The 18,089-nt window shown below is 60.6% G+C and overlaps 1 protein-coding gene across 3 annotated transcripts in view; it reads right to left on the bottom strand.

Annotated features, from left to right (window-relative positions):
• Window positions 1-1,049: 1,049 nt before the first annotated feature.
• The window catches only part of PLEKHM2 (pleckstrin homology and RUN domain containing M2), a 38,853-nt gene continuing 21,813 nt past the window's right edge, over window positions 1,050-18,089 (bottom strand). Inside the window, exons 2-20 of one of the 3 annotated variants that reach the window (XM_082412650.1) lie at window positions 17,495-17,601; window positions 16,989-17,098; window positions 16,311-16,410; window positions 15,678-15,765; window positions 14,636-14,822; window positions 13,199-13,258; window positions 9,885-10,113; window positions 7,216-8,061; window positions 6,835-6,904; window positions 6,597-6,687; window positions 6,206-6,270; window positions 5,783-5,871; window positions 5,048-5,180; window positions 4,633-4,823; window positions 4,206-4,271; window positions 3,357-3,516; window positions 2,833-3,012; window positions 2,628-2,744; window positions 1,050-1,980 (exon numbers count right to left, since the gene is read on the bottom strand). In XM_082412650.1, the coding sequence (XP_082268776.1) occupies window positions 1,843-1,980; window positions 2,628-2,744; window positions 2,833-3,012; window positions 3,357-3,516; window positions 4,206-4,271; window positions 4,633-4,823; window positions 5,048-5,180; window positions 5,783-5,871; window positions 6,206-6,270; window positions 6,597-6,687; window positions 6,835-6,904; window positions 7,216-8,061; window positions 9,885-10,113; window positions 13,199-13,258; window positions 14,636-14,822; window positions 15,678-15,765; window positions 16,311-16,410; window positions 16,989-17,098; window positions 17,495-17,601 (3,027 nt within the window). In that variant the 3' untranslated portion in view covers window positions 1,050-1,842. Of the gene's footprint in view, window positions 1,981-2,627; window positions 2,745-2,832; window positions 3,013-3,356; window positions 3,517-4,205; window positions 4,272-4,632; window positions 4,824-5,047; window positions 5,181-5,782; window positions 5,872-6,205; window positions 6,271-6,596; window positions 6,688-6,834; window positions 6,905-7,215; window positions 8,062-9,884; window positions 10,114-13,198; window positions 13,259-14,635; window positions 14,823-15,677; window positions 15,766-16,310; window positions 16,411-16,988; window positions 17,099-17,494; window positions 17,602-18,089 lie in introns of those variants that run through there. The other 2 variants (XM_082412651.1, XM_082412652.1) reach the window with 2 other exon arrangements.

An 18,089-nucleotide genomic window follows, 5' to 3' on the forward strand; every position in this document is an offset into this window, starting at 1 on the left:
CTCTCCATCTGTAAGATGGGGATATGGATACCCACTGCAGAGGTTCTTTGGAAGATTACAGATGTGTGAAGAACGCCTAGCACAGTGCTTCACTCAGTAATAGGCGGCCCACATCCCCCCCTGCCTGGGGGCCCTGGGTGGGTAGGAGATGGAAAAATAAGGGCCACTGTGTCTCAAGGAGTGACCTTGTAGCTTTGGTCGCTCACCTGGTAAGGACTTGCCCCCTAGTCCTGCCCCTCCTCTTGGTGGGAGCCGCTCCTGGGCTGTGGTTCTCTGGAGCAGAGGCCCAGGCATGGGAATGGACCTTTGTGCCTGGTGAGAAGGGACCTCCCAGCCCTGGGCACTACTGCCAGGTGCCAGGCTGCTCAGGTGGGGGGCCAGCACCACCTTGCCCACCACGGCCTCTGCCCCATGGTACCTCTCTCCTGCCAGGGCCACCCTGCATCACCCAAGTCCCAATCAGAACCAGAGGCAGGGCCGCCCTGCCCAGAACCCCACCTCTGTGGCCTCCACACCTGCTTCTCCCAGGTGTCCACCCCTTTCCTCCCAGCTGTGAGGCCCTGGAGGCCGCAGTGCCGAGGGGCTTGAGGGCTGCAGAGCTCCTCCTAGGCCTGGCAGGCTGGGCACCCTCCGGCCAGCCCCGGGGTAGCAGCTCAACAAGAGGTCTTGGGGACGGCTTGGATTCTCCCGGGTTGATCCCGAGTGGCCGGCACTCAGCCCCCAGAGCTGGGGAGGCAGGGCGGGCAGGAGCGCCCTGCCCTGGCAGTGTAGACACGGCCTGGGACTCGAGCTGGTGGCTGCCCTGCCCTGGCCACTGCAGGAAACAGGAAGGAGGGCGAAGGTCCGGCCAAGAAGCCCCCAGGGCCCGAACCCCTCCACACAGTGCGTGTTGGGGGCAGCCGCCAGTGATCTGGACCCCGGTGTGGGCACAGAGCCTCTGATGGAAGAGCATTTGTGGAATGAATGAGGAACGAAGGGCCGAGCGGCCTGAGAGGAGGCGCCGGAGATCCCTCACCTCCACCCTGGTCAAAAAGGGCCAGTGACAAGTCTTGGCAATATAACATGTCTGTTTTATTTTAAAAAACAAAACCCAGGCCACCTGACCCCTTCCCCCAGAGGGCCGTCTTGGGAAGGACCTGGCTCCAGCCAGGCAGGGGACACAGGCTGGTGGGCTTTGCTCCTCTCCAAGCCCTCCTCCCTCCCCTTTGCTCCTGGCAAAAGGAGATGGCCTGATCCCTGGGTCCTACAGGCACTGCCAGGTTTGGAGGAGGGGAGGTAGGGGGCCGTGGACATGCAGGGCCTCCTGGTAGCCAGGGAGGGCCATCCCGGCCCCCTGCAACCCCCCGGGCCCTGGAAGGCAGGGAGCAGTGTGCTTGGGGATGGAGCTAGTGAGGAGAAGACATGCACTGAGACCGCGGTGTTCCAGCTTCCCTCCCAGCCGGGTGAATGTTCAAACATGAACAGGGATGGCCGGGCACTCAGAGCCCCCAGGGCGGCCTAAGCCTCTGCCCGGGCCCCTGACCCAGGGGAGGAAGAGGGGCTCCTGCCCTCCCAGTCCTTCTGCCCCCCTCGTGGAGTGAGGCGGTGGCCCCGGGGAAGGGGGCCGTGCATCTGCAGAGCCCATAGGGCTCGGACCCTCTGCCCCCAGCACTTCCCAGTTGCCACCTGCCGGGCAGGAGGCCCAGGGTGTTGAGCACCCGTTCTGGATCCCTGGGAGGGAGACCTTGTCTCAAGCCCCACTCGGTGGTTCTGCTGCCCGGGAACGAGGGTGGGAGCCTGGGCCCGAGCAGCCGCTCGCCTGCCTCCCTCTCCTGCCCCTCCAGGACGCCAGCCAGCTCCGCCTCAGCACCAGGGGTCCCGGGAGGCTCTGCCCCGGCACAGGCTGTCGCTCCGCTGCCAGGCGCTGTGGATGAGGCTCAGGGCGTCCTCGAACTTCTTCTTGTTGGAGGCTTCCTGGATGGCCTTACTGGGGAGGTCCACCTGTGTGGGGCGTGCAGGGAACCTGAGGGCTGTACCAAGAGCCCTCAGGGAGCCGAGGGGCCGTGGGGTCCCCCCGCACCAGGTGTAACCTTGCCCTGGAACTATATCCACGCTGCTGAGATCTCCTGCTGCTCAAGGAGGGGCTCAGGCCAACGGGGTGAGGCTCCCTGAGCCGCCTCCTTCCAGGGAAGGCCCCGGTTCTCGGAGGAGGGGTCTGGGGGTGGGGCTGGGAGGCGGGCCATGGAACTCTGCCCAGGGCTGGTCCGGAGCTTCCGCGGGGCCGCGCAGCACGTGCTCAAACTGCGATCTGTCCAGGCATCCGATGAGGCCCTCTCAGCCTGGTGCTGAGCTCCGTGCCCCCATCATCCGGGCACAGCTCTAGCCCCACCGGAAGCACTTAATGCCGGCTTTTTCATGGGAACTGAGAAGGTCAGGAATGGCGTTTCCTGGGCTCTATGCTTAGCTTTAGCCTCACACTCACTGGGAGGGCAGGGTCTTGCCCCTTTGGTTTTACACGTCCATGTCCATCCCAGAGCTCCTAGTATGGTGCTGCCCTAGGCCCCCAACTCCTGCCTCGGTCTGTGCCGTGCAGGGCTCCTTTCCCTAGGAAATGGCTCCGCTCTGCAGGGGCCTGGGCAGCCGGGTACCTGGTAGATGGTTTTCCACCCGGAGTTCAGTGCAGACAGGAATCGGTCCAGTTCAGATGTGCAGCTCAGGTAGATGACCCAGGGTGGGAGGGGCTGCTGGCTGTCCTGGGAAAAGTCCTGGGGAGAGCGGGGGCCCCAGGTGAGCAGACACAGCGCTCCTTCGGCAGGGCCTGCCTCCATTGCCCATCCCCCACCACCGGCTCACCAACACACAGTACTCCTTGCCCGGCTCAGTGGAGACGGCGCTGATGTCGGCCAGCTGGGCAGCGCCCAGGGAGCGGAAGAAGCTGGTCTGGCAGTCCTCGTGGCACGTGAAGAGGCGGTCATCCGTGATCACCAGGCAGCAGGGGATGCAGGGGCTGGGAGTTACCCCCTGGGGGATGACCTGAAGGGCACCGGCAGAGCGGAGGGGAGAGGCAAGCTGGAGCTCTCCAGGGCTGATCTGCACCAGGACTCCCCGCGTCAGGGGCCAGACAGCCCCTCTGCCCCTCCCTGCAGAGGCCAGGCAGGCTCCGCCCACCTCAGGAGTACAGGGGCCGACAGGGGTGATGGTGGGAATGTCAGGCCACAGGCGGCCCTAACCTCCAGGGTTCACTCCTGGGCTGGCCCCTGGAAGTCCCATCTTGGTCCTCAGAGGCTGCTGCATGACTCGCGTGGGCTTGGGGAAGGGACCCCAGGGACCCGGGGTCGGGTTGGGAGGCAGTGAGCGGTGGGGCAGGAGGCCCTCACCCCTTTGGACACGGCCTGGCAGAGGTGCTGCATCCAGTCGGCCATCTCGGCCTCGCTGCCGGCGCTCAGCTCCAGGCAGGGCCGGTCAGCGAGGATGACCTGGAAGGCGTGGGGCCGGTCCGTGGTGCTGGATCTCCGACAGCCACCGCACTGCTCCCCCCTGGGCCAGAGGCGGAGGGTGAAACGGGAGCAAGGGGGCAGGGGGGCAGGGGGCACGGGCGGAGCCCCTGGGGTTGGCCTGCCCCGGAGTCCCGAGGGCTGGAGGACACCAGAAGGTGGGCCAGACCCCTCCGGGTCAAAGGAGAGGCGCAAAGCTGCTGGGCAGCCCTGCCCCTTTTCTGTGTAACACCATTTATCTCCACAATCGCCAAGGTTCGTCTAGATACCTGACCAGGGCCAGGTGAGGGGTTGAGAATCAGCTCTTGGCTCCTGCGCTCTCAGAATCAGTGCACATTCATTCCTGCTCCCCTTACGGGCCTGACGTTTCCTCCAAGCGTGTGTGTGTCCATCCTCCCCATCAGGTCAAGTGCTTCCCAGGGAAAGGACCGCCTCCCCTATCAGATCGGGGGACTGCCTCCCCTACCTGACGGGATCCTTTCCGGGCAGGGGGCTCCTCTTGCTTCCCCACCCCCTCCCCGTGCACCCAGAGCTCAGCAGACCCCAGGGCACTAAATGGGGGTGGGGCCGAGGCGGGGGGGGGGGGGGAGGCTGAACTGACAGGAGGGAGAGCCAGTTCAAGCCAGGGAGGATGGGAGCCCTGAGGCTCAGGCCCAGCTGGAGCCTTGACCTTCAGGCAGCGACACAGGCCCCGACACCTGCCCGGCACCTCCCATCGCCCAGGACACTCACCCCATGTTCACCGAGAGCAGGGGGGTGACATCAGTGCGGTCGGGATACTGGTAGAGGATCCCGTTGCTGCAGGGGCACAACGTGGCAGGGGTGAGGCCTGTCCAAGGAACTGGGGGCCGGGTGGAACCCAGATCCCAGGGACCCCCACAAGCTGGGGCCTGAACCCCAGAGGCCAAGGAGCCCGGGGCCTGCCTTCTACGGCAGGGACGGTGGAGGAAGAACTGCAGAGGCACAGCAGGAGCGCGTGCCCCCAGCCCGGGGGACAGCCCGAGTCTTCACCTGGGGCATTCTGGGCTTCCTCGGGCCCCAGATGGCTGGCTCCACAGAGAAGATCTGGGATCCCAGGGGATGTGTACTCCAAAGCCCTTGACGGGGAGGGCGCTGTCCCCCATCCCAACCTCCGGGCCAGAGCTGCGGGGGCTCCCACCTGAGCACCACGAAGCACGTCTTCCAGTGCTCCTTGCCCAGGTAGGAGGTGCCCGCCTTGTAATGCAGCATGCCTTCCTTGGTGATGGCACCCTCAGGGGGTGAGCAGTGGCAGGGGATGCGGCCCAGGGACTCATCCTGGGGGTCCTCCCAGTGCACAAGCCCGTAGAAGCGCACAGTAACGGTGGTCGCCTGGGGAGGGGGCAGGGCACAGAGCGGTGAGGTCTGGGCCAGAAGCAGGAGTGGCCGCTGGCGGGGTAAGGACACAACCCGAGTGGGGAGGGGGACAGGCCGGGAGGGAGAGCCCCTCCCAGGTGGGTGACGGAGAAACGCTAAAGACAGCTATTTGCACCTCTTGACCCTAATACCAGGGCTGTCATCTCGGGGACAACACCCCCTCCTCCCCAGGTGCTTACCTCACACTTAGATTCCTGGGCCACAAATTTGGCCAGTGCCAGCTTCTCCATGGTGGCGTCAGTCAGGACGCTGGGGTAGGGTGGTTCCCGACAGCCCTTGATCATGGCTGACTTCAAAGAAGCCAAGAAGAACCTGTACGTGGAGTGGGGTTTGCTGTCAGAGGCCCGAGGCCCCCACCCCTCAAAGGGACATGGCATAGTCCTGGGGACTTCCGGCCTGAAGGGGTCACAGGATCTTGGGGGGGAGGACCTGGCTGGAACCAGAGCTCCGGGTGGCGGGTGGGGCAATGATGCGGCAGCAGTCCATGGTCATCAAACCGTGGCCGGGAAAGGCCTAACCCTTCCCAGTGGCCGAGGGGTCTTGGGTTGTGACCTCAAGGGAAGCAGCAGGACTTGTACGAAGACCTGATCTCAGGACAGACAGTTTCCGTATGGAAGCACAGGGGGCACGTGTGGCCCCAAGGCCCCGCAGCCGGGCTTGTGCTTTCTCTCCTGTGGGGATGACTCCTGCCAGCCCCCTTCCTCTCTGTGGGCCACTGAGGGTCTGAGGGCACCAGTCGGTCAGTGTGCCTGTCACCTCCCTGCTTCTCTGCCCGGCCTGCAGGCTCCAGAAGGAACTTATCTCTGCTTTCCACTCCTTCGTACCCCACTTCCCACCCTCCAGCCCCAAGGGTGTGGCCAGGCCAGTGGCGGATGCTGATTCTCCAGGCCTGCAGAAGGGGGCGTGTCACTCACTCGGCCAGGGCCACGTCTGCCGTGTCCAGCAGAAACTGCTTCCTGCGGTTGGTGCACACCAGCTTCACTGCCTGCTGGTCGAGGCCCACCTGCCAGAAACCACACCCTCACATGCACACGGGGCTTGGCCGCAGCTGCCAGAAGGGGCAGCCGTGGCCAGATTGAGGGCGGGCTGGGGAGGGAGGCAGTGCGCTCTGAGGTCACCACAAGGTGGGGAGGGATGGTCAGATGTACAGCGGAGGAAGAGGTACCCTCAAGCCTGCTCCTTATCCCCGGCATCAGGTACAGAAGCTGCTTGGAGTTAAGAGCTGGCACCCACCCCCGGGGCTGAGGCAGGGGTCAGCCTTGCTCTGCGGGGCTGAGGCGGGGCGGCCCGAGGAGCCCTGCCCTACAGCACACACCAGTCACGGAGCCTGAACTCACCGACACATAGTCAAGTTCACTGTAAGAAACAGCCTCTTCCACCAGGTATGGCTTCTCTGTGGCCCCTGAGAGAGGAGACCCCAATGTCTATTACCCGCAGTGGCCTCTCTGTCCTCCCGCTGCCCCTTTCTCTGAGACCTTTTCTCCACGAGGACCCGTCCCTGCCCTGCGATCTGAAACGATGAGGTGGGAGAACGACATGGGGTGCTCATGGAGGGGCCCCAGGCTCGTGTCCCGGGGCAGCTGGGACTGCTGACAACCCGTTTCATCACCACGTGCCCGGCAGCAGGGAGACACTCGGGGCGGGGGGAAGGGAATGAGGGCGGCGGCCAGTCTCATCCTCCACGTGCCCTCGGCGGCTGCCCTGGCCTAGCCCGGGGGCGGCGGGCACCTTTCCGGAGCAGGTAGACATAGCAGTCTGTGAGCAGCACGTACAGCAGCTGCAGGTTGCCCTCCATGTGCCCAGTGCTCATCCGGATCATCTGAGGGGCCGAAGCAGAGAGGTCAGGCACTGCGGCGCCCGCCCTGCCCCAGACCGCCCGCTTCCCCTTCGGAGCGGAGGCGGTGGCCCATGCGGCCTCGCCCTTGCTGTGCCGGCTCTTGCTCAGTCTTGAGATCCTGGGACTTACTTTGAAGAGCTGCTCTTCGTTTTCTCGAAACACGTGGAGCATCAGCAGGAGTAAGTGATTGTTGTCTACGCTGTGAGGGGGGCAAGTGCGGGGAGGGCGAGGTGTCAGGCTAGGGCAGGGGCGCGAGAGGCCACACGGGTGCACAGAGACGACACACACGCACGGGGGCGACGCAGGCACCCCGAGGTCTCATGTTTGCAGTGGCTCTGCCCCCCAGCGGGAGCCAAAGTGAGGGAGGGGAGGACCGCACCCCTTCCCACCTCCCAGCCCAGGCTAGGTCTTCCGGGAGCTGTGCTTGGTGTATCTGGAGGGCAGATGCCCGACGTGCCCTGAGCAACGACAGGGGCACCTCAGGCAAGCGGCATAGACAGACTGGCTCACCTGAGCTCTGCCGAGTGGCTCATCTCAGCAGGGCTCCCCTGCCCCTCATCCACCCCAGAGTCCTCGGCGCTGCTCAGACAAGGGCTGGGCTGCTCTCGCTTGAGTCGGCAAAGGGTTTCCTGGGCCCCAGGCTCCCGCTCAGGCACAGGTCCCTCGCCGACCAGGGGCAGCCGGGTCTCCAGCTCCTGGGCCTCTGGCTCCCGCGTCTCCCCCGGCGTGTCCTCTAGGGGCCGAGACGCCGGTCCCGGTCCTCGTCCTCCTCCCTCTTCTTCTTGGCCAGCAGCCGCAGGGCTACCAGGAACATGCAGCGGTTGGCCAGGCCCTGCAGGGTCATGGTGGCCGCCACCTGATGCAACAGTGCTTGGACTCTCGACGGTAAAGCGGTAGAAGTCCATTGGGGCTGGAAGCCCCTCACTAAAGTCGCAAAATGGCGGCCTCTCCGGGGCGTCCCCGGGAGAGCCAGTCCGAAAGGACTGGTTGGGGGGCTCGACGTGGGAGCACCAGGCGCTAGGGTCCAGCTGCCCGTTGAGCTGATCAATGACCTTACTCAAGGGCTGCCCCACGCGCTCCATGGAGGTGTCCTTCATCTCGGGGATGAGCAGGCCCACCTGGCCGGGCTCTGCGCGCTCGCTGCCCTCGGCTGTGCCGCCGGGCCCCTCTGTCTCCTCCCGGGCGGAGGCGAGGGTCTTGTCTGGGGAGACCCGCCCGGGGCCTGGGCTGCTGACGAGGGTGTCACCACTGCCCCGCCTGGCGCATGTGTGCTGGGTAGAGGCCGGGTGGAGTGGACTTGCTTCCTCATCCGATCTGGGCTTCTTCTTCTTGCCAGTTTTCTTCTTCTTGGTGACCCTGGATGGTAGTGATGGGGAGAGGTTTGAATCTGAGCACCCCAGTACTGAGGGCAACGAGACGGGCTGGGTCCAAAGAGGTGATCTGGGACTTCCCGGGTGGCTCAGTGGTTAAGAATCCACCTGCCAATGCAGGGGACACGGGTTCGAGCCCTGGTCTGGGAAGATCCCACCTGCTGCGGAGCAACTAAGCCCACGAGCCACAACTACTGAGCCCGCGTGCTGCAACTACTGAAGCCCATGTGCCTAGAGCCCGTGCTCCGCAACAAGAGAAGCCACCGTGATGAGAAGCCTGTGCACCGCAACGAAGAGCAGCCCCCGCTCGCCGCAACTAGAGAAAGCCCGCGTGCAGCAACGAAGACCCAATGCAGCCAAAAAATAAATAAAAATTAAAAAAAAAAATCATTTAAAAACAACGTCTTTCAAAAGAGGTGATCCTGGGCGAGGGACCTCTGAGAGCACAGCCAGAGCTTCAGTGGTCCCGGGCAGCACTAGGTGGGAGGCCCTGGGCCGGGGGCTGACAGCGGCTCAGGCCCCAAGTACTTCCCACTGCCGGCAGAAGCAGGGCCAGCACGAGGGAGGCACAGACGGCAGCGGCCAGAGGAAGTCCTGAGCGGGTCCTGTGAGTTCTAGCTGATGGCACCACTGGGCTAGCTGTGCTCTAGGGAACGAAAACAGGCCATGGCTGGTCAGACCAGTGGCCCCCCACTACTCAGCCTCCCCCTAGGATGTGGGCAGCCGACCCTGAGCTGACCCTTCTTTCCGTTCGGGGTCATTATGGAAAATTCAAAAGAATCAAAGCCTTTTGAGCTCAAACTCCTGGCACCTTGGTTCCGAGTTGGCTGGAGTGGGCCTGGCTAAGCAACCCTGGGTCTGAAACCACTCAAGCTGCTCTAGACTCCAACCAGCCTGTGGGAGCTGGACTCCTGGCTCCAGTCACTGGGGAGCAATTCCCCCACCTTGGGCCGGCAAGCCTCTGGGAGGGCTGACATGCACATCTTCTTATTCAGGGCGGAGAGACTCAAGAGCCGGAGCCGGGGAGGTCAGGGAGCCGAGGAGGCTCGGGGCCGAGTTTCCCAACCTGTCATCCACCTCCTCCTTCCCTGTTACGTCCCCAGCAGTATGATGAAGGTGCTCTTTTTTTTTTTTTAATTTTATTTATTTATTTATGGCTGCGTTGGGTCTTTGTTTCTGTGCGAGGGCTTTCTCTAGTTGCGACGAGCGGGGGCCCCTCTTCATCGCGGTGCGCGGGCCTCTCACTGTCGCGGCCTCTCTTGTTGCGGAGCACAGGCTCCAGACGCGCAGGCTCAGTAAATTGTGGCTCACGGGCCTAGTTGCTCCGCGGCATGTGGGATCTTCCCAGACCAGGGCTCAAACCCGTGTCCCCTGCATTGGCAGGCCGATTCTCAACCACTGCGCCACCAGGGAAGCCCCAAGATGCTCTTCTTTCAGCAAGCCATGCTGAACTAGAATTAGTACGAATCTCAGAAATTGTGCTCTAATAGCCAAGAACTCCCTTGGAATGAAGTCCAGGCTGAAGGTGCTTTCTGGATGGACCGGACAAATGCCCCAGCAGTCTGGGCATGGCCCCAGAAGCCAGCCATGTTGATGCCTGTGTCACCCATCTTCCAGGCTCGGGCCCTCTGTTTCCTCTTGATCAAAGAACTACTGAGCAGGGGAGAGGTACCTAGTCTCCGGGAAGGTGCCCAAATGCCCTCGGGGGGAGGAAGGTCCTAGTCTGCGTGGACTAAAAAGTGATGCTAGGAGTGGACAGGACGGACACCAGGACACTCACCCAGCTTCTCGAGGCCCCTCCCCACTGACCTGATGACCTCGAGCTCTGTGCAGGTGTCTGGCAAGTCCGGGGTGTGGGGCTCCCCCTTCTCCTGAGAGGCGGTGTGCACAGGGGTGGTGTCGGAGGAGGACACAGTCTCTGCCTGGTCCTCATTGAAGGGGTTGTGGCGCTGGGTGGGACTCTTGGTGGAAGCCTTGCTGCTGGTCGGGTCCGAGGCAGTAGAGCGGGGGCCACTGACAGTGTCTGTGAGGTCTCCATCTGGGAGAACAGGAAACACGAGACAGCCCGTCAGACACCAGCTGGGGAAAGCAGGCCCCCAAAGCATGCCTTATCTCAAGAGGGAGGCAGGTGAGTTCTTTTCAGGGAAATCTGATCGGGGTGGCCTTGTTTTAGGAGTAGAAGCCCCAGGCCAACAGGACACGGGATTTGTGCTTTAAGAGCAACTTGGAGGGATGCCATCACCACCACCACCACTGGGGGCCCCCGAGAGCTCACAACAATGTGGCCAAGTTTGAGTTAAGAGCTCCAAGGTTAAGCAGCCTCCAGGCTTAAGCCCCTTGGGGATGGTGACCTTGATGCCTCAAAAGATGGGCTGCACACCTCTCAGGCTAACCTTAGAGCCTCCTTTAGCGCCAGACACCCCTGACCAGACTGAGATACCCAAAGTCCCCTGAAGGGTCCCCCACAGTGGCAGATACAAAGGAACCAAGGAAGAGAGAAGAGAACCAGGATCAGAGAAAATGAGGGGTACAGAGGCTGTGAGGCCAGGCTAGGTAGTCCAAGGGTGAGGAGCGGGGGGGAGGGCAGGAAGGAGGGCCCAGAGCGCGGTGGAGAGGGCAGAGGAAGTAAGAAAGGTGCGCAGAGTGACTGCCCCCTCGCCGCCACAGATGCCTTGTGGGCCCTTCTCCCTCGACATCCCAGCAGGCACCCCTTTAAGGCGGGTGCTGCCAACTCCATTTCATCCAAACCTCAGCTTGCCTACTGGTCCTCTCTGGGCACACTCTCTCCCAGGGCTCTACCCTGGGAGATGACGCAGCCCCTCTAGAGAGAAGCTGGTTTAACGGCTGCCCTCACCTCCAACCGTCCATCCCACGTCACTGGAACGGGACACAGAGGGGAGGGAGTGTCAGCACGAAAGCACATAGGGTGTTCATCCAGGGGCAGATGGGAGGCCGCCCATGCTGGCAGAATAGCCTGGGTGACAGTTAATGGCAAAGCACACAGGATGTTCACGCTCCATCTGCAGCTCGCACACATCTTGCTGGCCTGTATCTGCCAAAGGAGACGTGGCAAACATGCTTCCCACCCTCAGCCTCATCTGGAAGGGCCAACCTGCTTAGTGGATCTTGGAAACCACTGGGCAGCTGTCTGCTGGCGCAGCACATCATCAAAAGTACACTGTCTTTTAATATAAGGACAAAGGAGGGGACAAAAAACAACTCCCAGCTCTGCCAGAAAAACACTAGTGAAATATGAGACTTTCTTCAGATGTCCAGGGACCCGAGCCAGAGCCCTAGTTCTCAGATGCGGAAAAGCCTGCCCTTCAGTCTGAAAGAAGCCTCCTGCCAAGCCCACGTGTTCCTGGTCCAGCCCGAGATGTGCGGTTACATCCCCCTTGGGGAGGGGGTCCCAAGAGGTGGGCAAGCAGATCATCGGACGTGGTGGGGGTCAAGGCTGCGATACCCACCAGTTCTTTTTTTTGGCTGTGCTGCGCAGCAGCATGCGGGATCTTAGTTCCCCGACCAGGGATCAAACCCGTGCCCCCTGCAGTGGGAGTGCGGAGTCTTAACCGCTGGACCACTGGGGAAGTCCCTACTCACCAGTTATGTAAATGAGCCAAGGACCATGGAAAGGCCTCCCCAATCCCCACCCCAGGGCCCAGAGCTGCCCTCCAAATCCTGCTCTCCTCCAGGTCTGAGGAGAAGACAAAGCCTCCCCAAGTAAGCTTCCAGAACCGGCTCAGGGATTCTTCAGTGCTCTAGGAACTCAGGAAAGCAGGAGATCGCTGCTGGGACAATCTTAGCCCGCCCTGGAGCCTGGCCCGGCCCGAGCAAGCAGTGTGAGTGGGCTGTTAGTTCTCAGGCCACAGGGAGCTCTGGAGGGCTGCAGACGAGGGTCAGGCCCTGCTTGTCAAGTGACTGCAACAGGCAGCAGGTAGCTGGGTCAGGAGGGGGTTAGTTGTTAGATTGGGGGTGGGGGGGCGGGGGGGCGGGGAATCAATGCCCAGCATGTGCGCTGCGAGAAGAGAGGCTGAAAGGATGAATGATGTTGTTATGATGGAATTCTGGATTTCAAGCTAATCTTAACTTAAAACAGGGGACTCTTCCATGGTACTCTGTTGGCCAGATGACATAATTTATTTTTCCCAATGCGGTATCTTATTTCCCTCAAACTTAAGCTATTGCACACTTGCATTACTTGGGAAAAGATCATCTATCACCCATGACTCAGATGACGGCTCTGACAACACGGGGCTCAGCTCCGAGCAGCAGGGAGAACCGCCGTCCCGCGGCTCCGGGTGACCAGTCGGCACCTCCTCCTCCAGAGGCTGCCCCCGTGCCCCCACCCTGGGTGGAAACGGCCCACAGGGCAAGAGGCTGTTTAGTAAGGGGGGTCTGGTTATGGCCTCAGCTTTAAGGAGGACGGATTAACCTTCTCAGAAACATGTCCCCTGCTTGGAGTGATCCCGGGAATCCTGGGAATAGCTCACGACTGTTCTCAAGCCCAGAAGTGGCGTCACCAGCAGAAAAATGCCCAAGCATTGCTGCCACCTAGCGGACAGGGTGGGAGGGTTGACAGATTTTATTTTAGTCGGCCTTAAAACTTCAAAGAGAATCTCCCTAGAGGGAGTTTCAGTCATGCCAGGGCAATTTCCCTCGTTTGGACCTCAATCTCTTTCAAAAACACCCGAGAGGAAGCCATTAAGAACAGAATCAAGCCCTCTGCCTTTGCTTCCTGATGCTTCTGATACAGAAGCGCATCGGACCTAAATAGGAGTTTACAACCCACATGTTCCAAGGCAGTGTTTCCCTGCGCACATCTGGTGCGTTGAGTGGCACTGGAATCAGGAAGGGTGATCCGTGTGTCCCCGGAACGCAGACACTTAGCGACTCCACAAGGCCACTGCATAAAGGCAGGAGTCCTGTACTGGGAGAAGGGGTTGGCCTAGGACTCAAGGTCAAGTTCTCCTACTGCAGAATTCCATCTATCAGAACACCAAACTTGGCTTTATTATGATCATTGACAGTATTATAAATAATGAGCTGATTTTGAATCATGCAGCAAGCTTGGTATGGAAACATTGCAAAACAGGAAAAGAGGGTAACAGCGGACTCTGTCCCACCTTCCCAGTCTGTGCTGGGTACAGACGGCACTGCTGGAAACACATCTCCAAAATCATAATCTATAAAAATGAGGGACAAAACTGAAGATTAGAAACACAGGCAGTGGAAGGACAGGGAGGGTGGGGGCAACAGGGTGGGAGACATTGGGAGAAAACAAGAGAGGAAAAATTAAACTTTCTACATTTTATCTGACAACCTCAGGGGAACTTATGAGGACCCCAGCTCCTTCTCTGCTCCGGTACTGGCCCAGTAGCCTCTGACCAGCTAGAAAGACCTGGGGGCAATCGGTTCCAACCCCAGAAGAACATGGCTCCCCTGTACCTAACCTCCTTTCCTGTCCCTGCTTTCCTTCCCTCCACACCCAGCAGCTGAGATGCGGTGGGCTCAAGGAGACACTTCTTCCCCTGGGCAATCTGGCCACTCTCTGGAGGCGGGCTCAAGGGGACACTTCTTCCCCTGGGCAATCTGGCCACTCTCTGGAGGCCCGTCCCTCCGGCTTCTCGGCGGCAGCCCCTGAGCCCAACCCAAGGAGACTGAGCTGCCGTCTCCTGCTTCTACAACGAGCAACACAAGCCTTGCTGACAGTGAGTCCATGTCCCTCCCTGGGACACAGCGCCACAGCACAGGCAGAAATAAAGAAAGAAGGTCAAGGTCTCAATGTTAATGCAATTCTAGGGAGTCCCTGGGGCTGCACTTGTGCTTGGAGCCCCTTCCCTGGAGGTGGGGTGGGGTGCCATAAATGAAGAGTTCTGGTTTCCCACAGGGGACGAAGGTGGGAAAACAACCAGTTTTATTAGATGAACACGGAGGCCGAAGGTTTGGAAGAAATCAGGCCGTCCCAACCAGTTGTTGGACCAAGATAACAAATGACCTACAGGCGTGAGGACATTCTTTTTCAGTCTTTGATGGCAGGAGTGTGATCACCTCCAACATGCTGGCAGGTATGGGAGGGACTCAGAAGTCGATGGACCCATGGGAAAGGGGGGGCGAGTCTTCCTCCAAACTTTAGACCCATCGGGTCCTCCCTCCTCCTTCTAGGGGTTGCGTATAGCCTCTTTCCACCTAGAATCGAGGGTAGGATGAACTCCCCCGAAGTGGGTGGCACTCACCCCTGGAATGTCAGGAAGAGTTTCCAGGCTGCCCTGCTAATCCCCCCGACCTCAGAGAACTGCCCTGGGCACATGGCTACAGGTTTCTGGAAAAGGGTCTAACATTCATAAGATCTCATTTTGGCTTTTTATCCCCAATATCAGTTTTTGAGCCACCACAGGGACTCTGAGGAAGTGAAGATCTGGGAAACGACTGGCCCCGTTTCACTCCGAATTTCCACCACTGGACCAGAAGCAGCCAAGAAAGACTCCCCTCAGCCAGGCTTAACGCGGCTCAGAATCCGTTTTGCCACAGAGGCCAGACCCCTCCCTGCCCTGGGCACTCACCCTCACTAGATGGGGCGATGGCACTGTCGTCCCACTCTAGGGTGGTGGAGGTGACAGAGTTGAAGGAGTTGAGGGAGAGGCTGTCCGAACCATGGACCGAGCTGGGGAGGCGGTCTTCAAAGTCCAGCAGGTACTGGGGTTTGTAGTAGTCGGGCATGTAGGGGGCCAAGTCTAAGTAGGGGGCGTCCTGGGGAGAGAGGGGGAGAGGCAGGTTTGGGTGACGGGAGGCCTCGGTGGGCCCGAAGGCACGGCCTTCCGAGGATCTGCCTTCACACCCTCCCAGGCCAGTGTTTCTTTGGCAATCTATGTCCTTAAGGTACTACATCCAGAAACAAGCTGTTAAAAGGAGGACTGTGAACGGCTGTGGTTCATAAGGCTGTGGACTTGGGGCCCAGAGATGACAGTGCCCACTGGGCCTTCTGACCCTCCTAGACCTCTTGTATATTAGAGTCGCTCATTTGCTCCAGTTTCTACTACTTTTCAGTAGCCAAGTTCCTCTTCTGGTCTGTGCTGCCGGGGTTGGGACCTAGGCTGGTGACCCGATTAGGACGGGGTGGCTGCGTGCATCTTGACAAGACTGCAGAGGAGCCTCTGCAGCTCCTGGGCCGCCCTGCACCTCTCCAGTGCGTGACCGTGACCGTGGCCGTGGCCGTGAGGGAGGCCGGGAAGCAGGGAGCTGAGAGGCTTGCAGGATCCCGGGAGGCACAGGGGTGAACCCGCCTCGTCTCTCGACGACTCACGTCCTGATCACGAAGGAGAATACTCCAGTGCTAAAATACTCCAGGCAATGCGGCTTTTCTCCAATTTGGGACAGAGAGACAGGAAGGAGTGCCCCAAACCAGGGATTCTGGCCAAGAGAGAATCACCTCAACCCCACACCGTTCCACTGGTCGGACCCTGAGCTGTTCCCTCACCTGAACGAAAAGGACGGCGCTCAGACTCAGCCACACCCGTCAGGCCCCCTGAGCGGGACCACGTGCCCACCGCGCCCACCGCGCCCACCCCTCTGCCCCCACGAGCAGCGAGAGCCGTGGCGCCTCACCAGGTCCAGGTCGAACCGAATGAACTCCAGCCCAGACACCAAGGTCAGGAAGAGGGTCAGGTGGTCATGGCTGCAGACCAGGGCATTCCTGCGAGACATGGGAAGGGGCGAGGGTAGTTCTGGGTCTGGTTACCAGCGCGGCCCCGCCTCCCCCGCAAGCCTGCTGCGCTGAGGTTCGGGCGTGTGACATTCCTCCACCCCAAGCTTGATGCGGCCTCCACCCACTCCCTTCCAGCACTCTCCGGCTGGCTTTGGAGCCATACGACACTTTACTGCCCGTGTCTTCAGATACGGGGCCCGCAGCACCTCTCGGCAGCTGCTCTAAATCCTCTGTTCCCGCGGCAACCCCAGCAGAGGCTGAGCGCTCCAGTCAGGACTGAGGCCAGGGTGGGATCAGGCAGGGGCTGACTAGGCACCAAACGGCTCACAGGAGCCCGGCCGGAACCAGCACACCTGGCCAGAGCCGTCACGGGCAAGCTCCGCTGGCCCTCTGGCCATCACTGACGTGTCCTCAGCACACACCGCCAGGCTAGGCCTCGGGGTGCCACGGTGTGCTGTCTGCGTGTGACAGGAGACTTTGGGACGGGGCTCGGGCGCTCTGCAGCGGCGTGAGATAGCGCTCCGGACACTCACTTGACGTAGTACTTGTGCAGGAGACCCAGGTTCTCCTGGAACAGCCGCAGGTAGCTCTCCAGGGAGTTCTCGTTGAGGGCCAGGTACAGCCAGGCCCGGCCTGCAGACAAAGGGCAGGAGTAAGGAGAAGGAAGGTCTGGCAGGGTGCTGGCTTCCCTTGGCCCAGCAAGGGCAGGAGGGGCAGGAAGAATGGCCGAGGGGAGCGGGCACCCCAGCAGCCTTCTCTCCTGACGGAGCGCTGCACCCTGAGATCTTGATTTTCCCCGTCAGACCCTAGCCTGTAACTGGCCAGGAAACTTGGATGAACGGGGCAGATCGCAAACTCCAGATGGGCTGAGAAATGCAAGGACTTTTCACTGATCCTGTAGCTGACACTGACCCTGGCTCAGGGAGAGAGGCGAGAGCCCTCACTAGGTGCTCGGGCTGGGATCTGGTAGGAGCCCAGCTCTCTTCAGCGTCTCACTTTGCCTCCTCACAGCCACGATGCTCCGGCCAAATGTCACGTGCGGGAAGAAGAGAGGCCTCATGGAGGGCGCTGGCGTTTTAACAAGCCTCTGCCATTGGACACCACAAGGCACTCGGCCTCCCAGGCTGGCCCTGAGGTCACACCTGAGCCCCAAGCTGCCCACAGGGAGGGCGGGACCGGTCCCTTCGCCGAGTCCACCTAGTGCTACTCACTGCGTCCCAGGTTGGTGGCCACGTGCTGCAGCACCTCGATCTGCCTGATGGCCTCTCTCCGGGTGAAATGCACCACGAGCACCCAGTAGCCAGATGAGAGGTCTTGCAGTCTGAGAAAATAGGACAGGAGCTGCTATGACCTAAACGGGGCCACCCTGGGAAGCTGCAAGTCGGTTGGTCCACCAGCCTTCGTGTCAGGAGGAAGCTCAAGGCTGAAAGCAAGGGATTCCCAGCGGGACCCACAGGCAACCGCCAGGCCTTCACACCATCATTTCATCTGTCGCTAATCCTTTCCCCAATCAATCATGCCCGCTCAGAGATGGATTACTGGGATAACCCCAGACAGTCTGCAGCCCACCCGAGTGAGACAAATCGTTTTCTGCTAAGGGAAAGAAGAAATAAAAGGCAGACAAGGCTAGGGACTTCCCTCTGGAGGCTACTCACGGCCTCAGGGGTCCTGCCCTGCTGCTCCGTACAGCCCTCTCCAGAAACCACCTCCTTCTTACCCATAGAGCAGGGCGTGGTCCAAGTGCTCACACAGACGCTGCAGGACCTTATCGTGGTTCCGGATGGCAGGGGTCTCGTCTTCACATGCAGCAAAGTAGCTCTGCAACTGAAAGGAAAAAAAAAAAAGTTCCCCCAGATTAGAAATGGATAATAAAGAGGAGGGCCATGGAAGTTCTGGAATCAAGAAGGTAGCTGAGAAAACCAGTCAAAGAATGTATCTGTGTTGACCAACAGAGAGTCGACCTCAAACTGCCTACACCAACTGCTTATCCAGTACTGCATGTTCCAGAGGGCACAGGAGGACACTTAGAGCCCAGGCCCCACGAGGCACTCAGTAAGTGCTTGGCACCATGACAGCTTGACGCTGGCGAGGAATTCATGGTCTATGATGTGGGTCTCCGGTGGTACCAGGCTTCAAGCCAGGGCCACCGAGCTACACAACTCCAGGGGCACGACCTACAGTGCTATGTACATAAATGAACACTCAGTGCCCAGTGTAAATCCCCCTGCCCCGCCCCTGGAGTTGGCCACACAGTGGCCCTGCCTGGAGCTGCCCCTCTGCACAAACTGAGGGCCGATGGACGTGGGCACCTG

The sequence above is a fragment of the Balaenoptera physalus genome, assembly GCF_965194825.1.
Source record: "Balaenoptera physalus genome assembly, chromosome: 1".
Classification (NCBI taxonomy): domain Eukaryota; kingdom Metazoa; phylum Chordata; class Mammalia; order Artiodactyla; family Balaenopteridae; genus Balaenoptera; species Balaenoptera physalus.